The sequence below is a fragment of the Lepidochelys olivacea genome (assembly GCF_965140295.1).
Source record: "Lepidochelys olivacea isolate rLepOli2 genome assembly, chromosome: 1".
NCBI lineage: Eukaryota > Metazoa > Chordata > Testudines > Cheloniidae > Lepidochelys > Lepidochelys olivacea.
The window spans coordinates 162,308,932-162,321,998 of NC_140411.1; the positions used below are offsets into that span (position 1 = coordinate 162,308,932).

The 13,067-nt window shown below is 41.8% G+C and overlaps 1 protein-coding gene and 1 long non-coding RNA gene across 4 annotated transcripts in view; one reads left to right on the forward strand and one right to left on the reverse strand.

Annotated features, from left to right (window-relative positions):
* Nucleotides 1-1,744: 1,744 nt before the first annotated feature.
* LOC311511296 lies at nucleotides 1,745-7,519 on the reverse strand. The gene is made up of 3 exons (XR_014709249.1): nucleotides 7,115-7,519; nucleotides 4,001-4,100; nucleotides 1,745-2,051 (listed from the first exon to the last, which is right to left on the reverse strand). It is a non-coding gene; the product is annotated as an uncharacterized lncRNA (long non-coding RNA).
* A 328-nt stretch (nucleotides 7,520-7,847) lies between these two features.
* BRWD1 (bromodomain and WD repeat domain containing 1) overlaps nucleotides 7,848-13,067 on the forward strand; it is a 109,488-nt gene continuing 104,268 nt past the window's right edge. For all 3 annotated transcript variants that reach the window (XR_014714419.1, XM_084651259.1, XM_084651260.1), the window contains exons 1-5: nucleotides 7,848-8,088; nucleotides 8,250-8,308; nucleotides 8,480-8,509; nucleotides 8,681-8,740; nucleotides 12,311-12,461. Coding sequence is in view for 2 of the 3 variants with exons in the window: in XM_084651259.1 (XP_084507385.1) it covers nucleotides 8,022-8,088; nucleotides 8,250-8,308; nucleotides 8,480-8,509; nucleotides 8,681-8,740; nucleotides 12,311-12,461 (367 nt within the window). In the remaining variant the exon portion in view is untranslated. The remainder of the gene's footprint in view (nucleotides 8,089-8,249; nucleotides 8,309-8,479; nucleotides 8,510-8,680; nucleotides 8,741-12,310; nucleotides 12,462-13,067) is intronic.

The following is a 13,067-nucleotide window of genomic DNA, read 5'->3' on the forward strand; positions in this document are numbered from 1 at the left end:
TCGTGTAACTCATACAGAAGTCTGTTTACTGGATTTTATTTTTCTTTGAAAAACTGAGAGAAACATGTACTAATTGATACTTTAATTATATATTCAGAGTGAATAATGTCATTCCTGGAGGTGAGGATAGAGAGGGATTTTTTTTAAATTGCCAAGTGTCCAGTTGCAGTCTTACCTGGGTTGACCAATTGGAATGTTGATATCATAATTAAAATTGAGTGGGATTGTATGATGAGGTTGCCTGTGCTGGTGAGACTCTGAGTGCGGCAGCAGCCCCTGGGATCCCTTCCAGTTAATGTTTTATGTTCTTAAAATCTCATCTTCAGGGCTTCATTCGGTCAGCTGCTGGGAGTCAAAAGGAAATTTCCCCCTTCCCTTCCCTTGATGTATTCTGTTTTTTGCTTCTTTTTGTTTTCTTTTCTCTAAAGCATCAAAGATGGACAGGGTTGGCAATTTACTTGGGAAAATTAGTTTAGGATTGGGCTAGTATTTACTAGTATCTAGTAAATACTGTCTTAATCTGGGAAAAATAAAATTATTAGAACTATACTAATGAAAAATACTGAAATATTTAGCAAATTGGTAATAGATTTGCAGTAATATAGTCTGCTTAATTTTAATTATAGGAACTAAAAACAAAAGTGTCAATTTAAAGCTGTATGCTATTGTCTAGGCTACCTCAAGTAGAAACTGAAACTTTGGAATCTGAGAATGCCTGTTCTTTGTTTAGCTATGAAAATTAGATGTTTAGCAAACCAAGAAGAGGAATTTTCAGATTGAGAAGTTTGTTAGTTTGGCAATTTAACTCAAAAAACTGTCTAGTCCATTACACTGTCTCTTGATCTGGCTGGCTGGAGTGCAACTGAACTGAACGAGTAGAGTGACTTAGGACAAAATATTTCTGCATGAGCCAAGGTGGAGGACTACTTGACCCAATTCATAACTATTTTGAAAAAGTTCATAAAGTTAGCAAAGAGTCTTAAATGCAGAAATTGCAAAGAAAAGGTGAGTAGGAAGGGAGGCTGAGGAAACATTTTACAAAATCCACTGGAAAGAACAGACACCAGAACCACTGACTTTAGCTAAACGTATGCAAGTATTGGAATTGGCCTCTGAGGATGAAGATACGGATAATATGATATTACCATTGCCAAGTTACAGTATGCTTCTGGGGATACACAGAGCTGTGCGCCATTGTGTTATCTCTCTCCCTCAGTAAGGATGAGTTTTGCTGGTGAGTAGACTGTGTCAACCCCCTGCCATGCCAGCCTCTCTTCCTTACCCAGCAAAATCCGCAGGACATTCCTGACCGACTTTGCCTACCAGGTAACAATTAGTGAATTCCAGTCCCTAAGCTTCTAAGAGATGTTTCAATTCTATGCACAACTGCTTTCACAGAAGATAACAAGTTTGCTGTCCTGTTAGTACATCACAGCTTATTAACTGGTGTAAATATACTAGGGCTGTTGATTAATCGCAGTTAGCTCACACGATTAACTCAAAAAAAAACTAATCACAATTTAAAAAATTGTGATTAATCGCATTGCACTGCTAAACAATAGAATAAATGAAATTTATTAAATATTTTGGATGTTTTTCTACATTTTCAAATATATCTGTTACAACAGAACATAGTGTACAGTGCTCACTTTATTTCTGATACAAATAACTGAACTTTAAAAATGATAATAGTATTTTTCAATTCACAAGTACCGTAATGTAATCTTTATCATGAAAGTGCAACTTATGAATGTAGATTTTTTTTGTTACATAACTGCATTCAAAAACAAAACAATGTAAAAGTTTAGAGCCTACAATTCCACTCAGTCCTACTTCTTGTTCAGCCAACAAAACAAGTTTGTTTACATTTACGGGAGATAATGCTACCCACTTAATTACAATGTCACCTAAAAGAGAGAATAGGCATTCATGTGGCAATGTTGTAGCTGGTGTTGCAAGATATTTACGTGCCAGATTTGCTAAAGATTCATATACCCCTTCATGCTTCAGTTGCTGTTCCAGAGGATGTGTTTCCATGCTGATGACACTTGCTTTAAAAAAAAAAAAGGGGGGGGGTAAATTAAATTTGTGACTGAACTCCTTGTGGGAGAATTGTATGTCTCCTGCTCTGTTTTACCCACGTTCTGTCATATTTCATATTACAGCAATTTTGGATGATGACCCAGCATGTTTGTTTTAAGAACACTTTCACTGCAGATTTGACAAAACGCAAAGAAGGTACCAATGTGAGATTTCTAAAGATAGCTACAACACGGGACCCAAAGTTTAAGAATCTGAAGTGCCTTCCAAAATCTGAGAAGGACGGGGTGTGGAGCACGTTTTCATAAGTCTTAGAAGAGCAACACTCCTGTGGAAACTACAGAACCCAAACTACCAAAAAAGAAAATCAACCTTCTGCTGGTGGCATCTGACTCAAATGATGAAAATGAACATGCATCTATCTCTCTGCACTACTTTAGATCATTATTGAGCAGAATCTGTCACCAGCATGGATGCATGTCCTCTGGAATGGTGGTTGAAGCATGAAGGGACATATGAATCTTTAGCACATCTGGCACATAAATATCTTCCAATACTAGCTACAACAGTGCCATGGGAGCACCTGTTCTCACTTTCAGGTGACATTGTAAACAAGAAGTGGGCAGCATTATGATTGGATGAACAAGAGTAGGACTAATTGGACTTGCAGGCTCTAAAGTTTTACGTGGGTTTATTTTTGAATGCATTTTTTTTTTTTACATAATTCTACATTTGTAAGTTCAACTGTCATGATAAACAGATTGCAATACAGTACTTGTATTCGGTGAATTGAAAAATACTATATTTTTTACAGTGCAAATATTTGTAATCAAAAATAAAGTGAGCACTGTACATTATTCTGTGTTGTAATTGAAATCAGTATATTTGAAAATGTAGAAAACATCAAAATAAATAGTAATCTGTTATTGTTTAGCAGCACGATTAACTTTTTTTAATCACTTGACAGCCCTAATTTACACCCTTTCTCTTCACACAGCATTTCATGGGTTTACAGTAGAGGTAAAACAATTTTATTAATAGAAGTGCATGGACTAAGTGATACTAAATAGAAGGGAGTGAAAGTAGAATAGATTACAAGCAAATAAAAGTGAAAATGTATCTAAAACTTAAAAGCCATCTTACTACATTGAGATGGTTTTTCTCACCCAGTCTCCTAGGTTTTACTGGCTAGTGTTGCCAGCAGGCCCATCAGAGAGATTAGATCAGTTGATTCTTTGAGTAGTGTCCCTATGGGTACTCCAGTGTAGGTATATCTGCACCCTCTACTTTTAAGGGAGATGAGTCTAGGGAGATGCCTGTGAGCCACTCATGTAAGGCCTCTAAGAAAAGGTCCGCGTGTCCCCATAGCGAGCCCCGGTCGAGCAGAAAACCATTTCTGGCTCTGTCCATATCTTTGGTATCAATGGTACCGAAGCCATCTAAATCTAAACCCAGCGCCTGCAATGTACCAAACTGACAGGACAAGTCAGATTGCCTTTGTGACAGGTTGTCACTCCCAGGGTGCAGTCTGGGAGCAGAGAGAACCACTGTGGGCTCTGACCTCCCTAGCTGGGCAGGCCTCTCGGGCTGTTGTCTTCAGTTTGTCCTTGAGTGGCTTAGATAAAGCACTCAGGTAACTCAACTGGCTGTGTGGTGTCACCCCTGTTGTGGGGTGATAACAGGGCTCTAAGGGGCATTAGGGCTGGCCCTACAGCTACCACTAAGGGAAACATCTCTGACAACTGTGCACGTGGCACGCACAAACCTAGCATGGAATGGACAGGAGCAACACATCTTAAAGAACAACAGTTATGGAAGGTTAGTAACTATTTTCTCAAAGGTATAATGAACCTCTTCCCACAACCCAGACTTCCCATTCCTCAGTGGGATCTCAACCTAGTGCTAAAACGGTTGACACAGTCCACCATTTGAACCTATGGTCACTTGTTCATTAACTCACCTTTCCATGAAGATGGCACTCCTGATCACCATCACCTCTGCAAGAAGGATAGGGGAGATAGCGGCTTTGATGGTGCACTCCCCTTTCACTGTGTTCTTGCCTGAAAAAGTCACACTTAGATCACATCAAAAGTTCACTCCCAAGGTGATTTCTGCATTTTACATGAATCAGCTTATTCAGTTTTCAGCCTCTTATCCTAAACATCAGGATAATAGGGAATCCTCCATAGGCTCAACATGAGGAGAGCCTGGGCCTTCTATTTGGACAGAACAAGAGCTTTCAGAAAATCTCTGAGAATCTTACTCTCCATTGCAGACAAGTCAAAAGTTACAGTGATTTCAGCTCAAAGACTCTCTAAGTGGGTTACGGGCTGCATTAAACTTTGTTACCACTTGTGTAATGTAACACCCCCATCTTCAATGTGCATGCATTCTGAGGCCAGTCTCTTCCAGTCACCTTCTTGAAGGTATCCTATTATCAGAACTCTGCAGAGCAGCTACCTGGACATCTGCACCCCACTGCCATCCTGGGGGATTCATTTGCAGATGCCAAATTTAGTGCCACAGTACTATCATTCATATTGGACTTGACTGAAATCTTAGCTCCAGGGGTGGGCACTGCTTGAGAGTCACCTACAGTGGAAGAACACCCATAGGGACGCACATCATGAAGAATCATTGTTACTGCTCAAAGTTAGTAACTTCTTTCTTTTTGTCTCCTTTTAGATGAAAGATCAATACAAAGTCTCTGTTCCTTGCATTTCCAAAGGGATTTCTTTGCCTTATAAGTCAGGAAGGCTTCCTGGGTATTCAGTTTCTTGTGTCTCTGAGGTGCAGGAGCCATGTTCATTCTCTGTTTCAGTTCAGGCTCAAGATGATCCCTGCTGGTTTAGCTTTGTTTACAGCTAATGCAGATTTCAGTAAACCCATTATTTTGTCTCAGACAGACCTGTTTATCACCTATACCTAGAGTAGGCTTCTTTTGTTTTAAACATGTTCTATTAATGTCATGCAGAGGGAATCCATAATTTCACATATTAACACATGAATTTTACCATATTAATAACCATGTTGTTAGCTTTCATATACCTCACAAGTCATATTTTGTACAAATATTGCAGTAGTATGTAGGGTGTGAATACAGGGGTGCCACGGGTTAGAAAAGTATATTAAAAGAAAGCCAGATCCAGGTTGGCTAAAGCCAAAGAGGAGGAAGTATCACTGTCAACCACAAATGGATATGTTTGTAACAAAAACAATCCCAGAACTAAAACAGATAGAATTGAGAATTGCAGAATTTTTTTGTGGCTGTGATATTTCCTTTTCTGTTATTGAGAATCAACTTTTCAAGCAATGACCAGCTGCCTAAGGCCAAGCTCCAAAGCATCCAGTCAAAAGCAGGTAGAAGATGAACTGTTAGATGTGGTTACAGATGGCTTGAGGGTGGAGGCACAAAACAAATTACATGGAAAATAATTTAATACTGGATGCCTGGAACAATGTGCACATTGGCCCAATGACAGCTAAATGTGCACAGATAAGGGAAACTATGGTTTATCAGCAGCTGATACTGGAAGCAATAAGAAGAATGGAATGTAGTGTGCTATCCTAAGAGAAGCCAAAAGAAACAGCAGATAGTATTCACCCAAGAGTTCTGAAGGAACTCAAATATTAAATTGCAGAACTACTAATTAGTATGTAACCTAGCACCTCAATCAGCCTCTGTACAGGATGCCTGGTGGATAGCTACTATAATGCTGAGTTTTAAAAAAGGCTCCAGAGGTGATCCTGGCAATTACAAGCCCGTGAGCCTAACTTCAATTCCAGGTAAATTGATTGAAACTATAGTAAAGAACAAAATTATCAGACACATAGATAGCACACTATGTTGGAGAAGACTAAACACAGCTTTTGTGAAGGGAAATCATGCCCCACCAATCTAATAGAATTTTTTGAGGGGTTCAACAAATGTGGACAATGCATACTCATGGAAGAAGTACGGGGAATAAACAGGAAGAACTAGAATGTTAGTGAATAAACACAACTATGAAATAGTTGGCATCACAGAGACTTGTTGAGATAATACATGACTGGCTATAGAAAGGGGTGAAGCTTGCTCAGGAAGGAAAGGCAGGGGGAAAAAAGGAAGAGGTGTTGCCTTGTGTATCAAAGGTCTATGCACTTGGAGTGAGGTTGAGATGGAAATAGGAGACCAACTTGTTGAAAATCTCTGGGTAAGGATAAAAGGGGTAAAAAACCCCCAAGGATGTCATAGTACGGGTCTACTATACCTAACCAGGAAGAAGAGGTGGATGAGGCTTTTTTTAAACTAACAATTATCCAAAGCACAGGACTTGGTGCTGATGGGGGACTTGAACTACCCAGACATCTGTTGGGAAAATAATACAGCAGGGCACAAATAAACCAACACATTTTTTAAATGCATTGGAGATTATTTTTATTTCAGAAGGTGAAGATAGCAACTTGCAGAAAGGCTGTTCCAGATTTGATTTTGGCAAATCAGGAGGAACTGATTGAGCATGTGAAAGTGGAAAGCTAGTTAGGTGGAAGTGATCATGAAATGATAGCGTTCATGATTCTAAGGAATGGAAGGAGGAAAAACAACACAATAGAGATAAAAGGATTTCAACATGGGCAGTAGGTGGATCTTTCCTTGGGGAGGCTAGCCCCGGCTACGCCCCTTCAGCGGGAGTTAGGCATCTAAATACCTTTCATTATCTGGACTAAAGTACACTGCAGTGGAGCGTGAATGCCAGCAGCCTCATGGAAATACAGAATATTTTTTGGATATTTAGGGGAAACTGTGTGCTGTTGGTAACCCTAACTCTGGCAGCGTAGCAAAGCTCATATCCCTTGCATAGGCCTTAAAGTGTCAGACTCTCCCGATCCAAACCTTATTTGTAAATGGTCATCGTGAAGCTAAAGGCAGAGTGTTGAGAGTGAAAGTAGCGCAGTAAGGGACAGTGACCTGAACACGTTTGCAAGGCAAAAGGACATGGGCAGTTAGAAGCCCTGTGGGCTCTTCGCTGGGAACCCAGCCCAGGGAGGTGCTCGGCCCACCTTGAGTTCTGGGACCCTTCAAGCGAGAACCAACCTGGAAGCAACACAGGGATGGACGGGTCAGAGAACGACCCAGCGGCGCTAGTTGGGCACCAGCGCCTCCTGCCTTGTTCTGGGGGGTTTGGTCCCGCGGGCGGGAGCGCTCAGGGGACCCCCTAAGAGGTGCCCGATTTCACATGGGGCGAGGGGAGGCGCCGTTGTCGCTCGCTCCCGTCACAGGGGGGCAGGGGGCAGCAGCGCCCTCGGGGAGGAGACGCGCGTTGCCCCGGCCCGGGCCGCCACCGTTCGCCCTTCCCCCACCCCCGGGGGAACCCTTCCCAGCGCAGCCTCCTGCCCCTCCGCAGCCGCCGGCCCAGGCCCCGCGGCCCCGGCCCGCCATCACCAGCCCGCTTCGGCCTCCGCCGCGGCGCAGCAGCTGCCCGTGCAGCTCCCGCAGGACGTCGCCGGGCGGCCGCACGCGCATCCCCCACTGCGCCTGCGCCGCCAACGTGCAGACGTTCCTTCAGTGTCTCGTCACGGCCTTTCTTCTTACGTCCCCTTCCGCGGCCGGATCTCGCTTCCCCCTGCACCCATAGCAATAGCAGCAGCAGCGACCCCCCCATTAGCTCCAGCACTGACAGGCCGCGGGCTGCTTTTTACCCCAGAAGGGTTCACAGAAGAATATAAACATTCCTCTCCAGCGCCGCCCCCTGTGTCCCCGGCGAGGGACTATTTTTTCACCCACCCCTCCCCGGCGGAGAAGGCAGCCTCGTCACTGCGACGGGTCGCTCCGCGGCAATGGCGGCCGGGCCGTGGCTGAGTTAGAGCGAGGAGGGGGAGGCTCGCTCGCGGTGGGGGAGGCGCTGATAGGACTATGCCGAGCGGGGCCCTGCCCGCGCCAAACGCTGCCTGAGCCCGTGTCCTGCCTGGGCAGCGGAAGGAGCCGCTGGGCCGCCCCCGACATGGCCGAGCCCTCGGTCCCCTCCTCCTCCGGCGGCGGCGGCGGCTCCCTGCCGCTCATGGAATCAGGTAACAGCCCAGCGCGTGAGGGAGCCGGCCGGGCGCCGCCGGTTCCTGCTGCTCCCCGCCGCCATCTTCCCGGTCATGATTATGAATTACAGTCGCTGAGGGGCTCCCCCTTCCCCCCCCCCCGCCCCGCGTTCATCGCTCTCCCCCCGTCTCTCTTGCAGAGCTCTACTTCCTCGTCGCCCGCTTCCTGAGCACCGGGCCCTGCCGGAGAGCGGCGGAGGTGAGTCGAGCCCGGCAGCGCCGCGCGCCCTCGCCGCCGCCCCTCGCCGCCGCCAAGGGCTCCGCTGCCTGGCCCCGAGCCCTGTGCAGCTGCGGCGGCCGCTGAAGCAACGGCGAGGTTTGGTTCCCCCCTCCCTAACTCGTGTGCATCTGTTTCTTCCTTCCCCTGCAGGTGCTGGTGCAGGAGCTGGAGCAGCACCAGGTCTGTGTGTGTGACACTCTCTGTTGCCTTTCCCCCTCTCCTCGTGCCTTTTTCCTTTAAGTCATTCATCGCCTTTTTTAAAAAAAAAAACCAACCCACGTTGTTTTGAATTTGCTCTCCCCTCACCCTTTCCCCTTTTAATCACTCATTTTTGTTTCTTTCTCAATTTAGTTGCTTCCTAAAAGGTTGGATTGGGAAGGAAATGAGCATTGTAGAAGTTATGAAGATTTGGTGAGATTTAAAAACAACGTTGAATTAGAATAATAATGTTAATGTTAGACCCGCCACTTAATAAAAAGAGCCTTTACGTTTATTTTTGTATTTCACTCTGGGTCTGGGAGGAGACAGAAGGGTGACTTTTAGAAGGGGTGTTTGAGGTCTTTACCTTAAACTAACAAACAAAAACATAAGGGGCTAGGGCTGTTTTTAATTGGAGGATATTGTTATGTAGCACAGGCGGGGCTGGAGGTTGTGCCACTTGCCCTTGTTCCTGCCTACCTATGGGGAAGAGCCAATCTGTTAAGAGGTTTCATTTCTGTGTTTCACTAGGAGACTTGTTAAGCAGGTTTTGATTGGATGGTATTTATCTTCTGTTTGGTTTCCTACATCTGCTGCTTTCAACAGATTAGAAAACAAAATCACTGGTGCAGAAATTGTGGATGGGGATTTGTAGTGGTGTCTTTCTGATTTACTGGCCATAGTGTGTTCTTAATAATCAAAATGTTCCAAAAGATGCCCTTTGGCTCAGGGCTGCACAACTTGTGCCAAATTAATTGCACTAACTGTATTTACATCTCTACTCTGAAATTGTGGTAACTGTTCCTGGTGTTCTGTGTTACTGTTTCTAAAATACTACATGATAATGTGTGGCTATATGGATACAAACTAAAGGGAGGACAGCATCAATATAGGAAGTCTGTAGTTCAGTTTATATTACTTTTTAAAAAAGCTTGGAGTAGTTAGTTACAAGTGATATCAAATTCTGTTTTTTTCCTCATGTTTTTCCCTACTTTGACAAAGTAAAGTGGTATGTGACTGAAGGTACAGGGGAAAGAGTGATATTGACTACACACAATTAAAAAATGTGAAAAATATAGTTATAGGTTAAAAACAAAAAGGTAGCCACAAATGTAATTTTGGATTTGACAGTTCTCTTATTTGAGCAAATGTATATAGTACTGCTTTAAATCAGTACACTGGAGGACCAATCCTGCTCACTTTACTTGCATGAAGTCAACAGGATTACTTTCCAAGATCTGGCCTAAATTTAGGTAAGCACAGAAAGTTTTCTTGTAAAGGACGTATGTAGGCAATTCGATTCTTCTGCAAATGTGGTGCTGGCATATATATTCCTGTGCTGAGTCTCATTGACTTTGGGGCTTCATGCATCTGTCTGTGCATGTGACTTCATAGGATTGGAGCCTTTGTGTGTGTCCCCCTTCTCCCCTACAACAACAAAAAAAATTCCTGTGTGTGCTGTTAATAGTTTAGGTTATCAAAATTTCTGCTTTTTGTCATATCTTTTTTACTTTGCCATTTATGCTGTTTAGATACTTTTAATTGTCTAAGTGTAAAAATAGGCTTATCAGTTTCACACTTCTGGTTTTGGGTTTCAGGAACAGCTGGCAAACATTTAAGGCCCAAAACCTGCAGTGTTGACCATTTGGGTGTATTCCATCTCACACCAAGTGCTCATTACAGAATCTGAGCCTGAGCTTAAATAACTGCTGTCACAAAAAGTCAAAACCAACCATTAAAAAAATATATATTTTATTAGGCTTTTTAAAATTTCCTTTAACGAGACTTGCATTGGGTATAAATTACACAAAGGTAGTATCTTTTTATAAATTATATTTTTATATATAATATTTTTATAATTATATTTTATATAATTTTTATAAATTATATATTTTGTATTTTGTAAATGTGCTTGAAGGGGGAAATTAAGCCTTCTACTTTGAAGCATCTTGGTCAGTACTCTTGTGTCTCTTTACAGGATGTGGCAAACATCTTCAATAAATAAGATTTTAGTATACTACTTGATCTACCAAATATTGTTTCGCAATCAGTGTTAGTAACATGATTACTGTATTATACATTCAGATACGTTTCAGTGTGCAGTAACACTGACTCTTTCACTGAATTCATTTGTCAGGTTTTCAAATACGAAGTAACGAATAAACTTTATTTCAGTGTCTTGAGTAATCACATTTTTTCTTCAGGCCAAAAAACAATATAAATATTATGGTTTTAGAATTGACACTACTTACAGCACTGGATTTTTTTAAAGCTAATTTAATTAATGTCACTAATTGTCACTAATAATAAATAGTAAAAATTCCATTTAGTTGTCTTGTTTACGTTCTGCTTACTACTTGTATTTATGTCAATTAAGTCACCTTAACATTAAGTGAGTTCCACTTTCAGATTCTTAGTGCTGCAGTATTTGGGCTTTAAACACTGCTGGGGATTTCTTAAAATTTCAGTGTAAACAATCATTTTTATTTTTTAAATTACAGAAAATTTTCTATTGGTCCTAAGTTTTATAATTTATTTATTTGAAAACTTAACTTTAAGGTAATTCGGGTGTAATTTAAGTTGAGTTTGCCCTTTTTAAATATACAGAAGTCGAGCCAGTGGTTTTGGTTCTCACAACTGCAACTCATCCTCCATGTACGTATGAAACGTATATGCAGATTAAGACAAATAATTGCCAAATGGGTGTACAGCAATAGTGTGTGGGGGTTTGATTTTTACTTTTCTGATTATGGGACAACTGAGCCTCAAGTTAAGGTTGACTTATTGATATTTTGATATTTTTATCTTATGGGAACACTAATTCATACTTATAAACAAAAATGTGGCCAATTTGTGGAGGCTGTGGGAACCCCAACTTTGACTCTTACTCAAGTAGGTTGTCAGTCATGAAGTTGTATACATGTTTTTTTGCAGCGAACTTTGAAAAAATGAAAATATGAGAAATGTGCGTGCATTTTTGGTTGCAAGATGTTGTGTTTGTGTACACTTGGATTCTAAATTAACTATATCTGAGAATCCTTTGTGAGTGGGTAAATTACATGATCTTATTTCCCTAAGATGTCTGTGGAAGTTTTGCCATTGAGTCAGTGTGAGTAGGATTGTTTGCTGCATCTCATAGTTTCCTTGAAGAATCCAATGCTCTTTCCAAAGGAGCTAGGTAGATGACTTGAGCCTTAAGTGATGTCAGTGGACTACAACTTTCCAGTTTGTACAACTCTTATTCAGCATAGCCAATTATATTCATTTGTCTTGTGTTTGACCATAACCTAACTTTTTTGGACCTACAGTAGACAAAAAATGAGTCAAGGAGTCTTAATATTTTTGTGGAGTGTTGGTTAAATCAGACCCCAAAAGAAGTGAGCATGAGACATAATTACATCATGTAGAATTGAAACACGGAAATTTGTGTCCATCTGGAGCAAAGTGATGGTGTTGCTTATCTGAAAGCTTTACTCTTAACTGTAGTAAAATATCTTTTGTGGAAAATACTGAATATGAGAGGGTGCTCCAATCTGAGCCATTTGTGTGAAGTCTGTATTTTCCATAGTAAGATGCTGATGTATAGTATGTCTCTTTACAACAGCTTTCCCATTCCTGGGTAATTCACTACTGTAAAGATCAGAGTTCATATAGCTGATTCTGCTCTATGAATTATAGAATATAAATATTTAGGCACTTCTAAATGTTAATGTAAATACTGACATACATAGAATCATCTATTTTAGATATACCATATTTGTTTTAAACTTAAATTCTTATCAGGTCTTATCCAACAAACATGTGGCTCCAGATCATTTGTTGCAAATTTGCAAGCGTATTGGCCCTATACTGGATAAAGAGATTCCACCCAGCATTTCACGAGTGAATTCCTTACTTGGTGCAGGGAGGCAGTCATTGCTACGTACAGCAAAAGGTATTGTTTTATTTTTAATTATTTAAATTTTTGCAATACTGTGAGGGGAAAGGGAAGCCTGTCCAGGGGTCTGAGTGCTATTGCCATGTATAAAAGCAAACAAAAGTAAACCCCGCAAATTTTCCAAGACTAGGAGGGGAAACTGAAACAACAGTGGCCAGTTAGGGCTTTACAGATCAAAAACAATGGACTGACTTCACCCAGAATCCAATAGAGAGCAAATGCAGAGATATCTCACCGTGTTCACCTAGTACTTTCCAAATACTTTGCCCAGTGCGTGGATAGGGGCACAGAAGAGGGCTTGCTTGCTTATGTTCAATCCAGATAAAGAGGAAAAGGTGTTGGTAGGATGAGGGGAAGCAACTGAAAGATAAGTCAGTGATTATATGTGTGCCTTTACTCTGGGTATATACCTGCTGGTTGTTATGAGCATTTGGCGTTTGGGTACTGTTGGATTCCCAGCTGCTCTGTGACATCAATGACCAGGACAGCTTTTTTCATTTGCACTTGACCACGAGTTGAGTTTCTTTGACCTGCACTTCGCTAATTTGATCCATGGTTTTGTTGTTGTATCAATTTAATCTTGGTGTGCTATGCATGGAGATA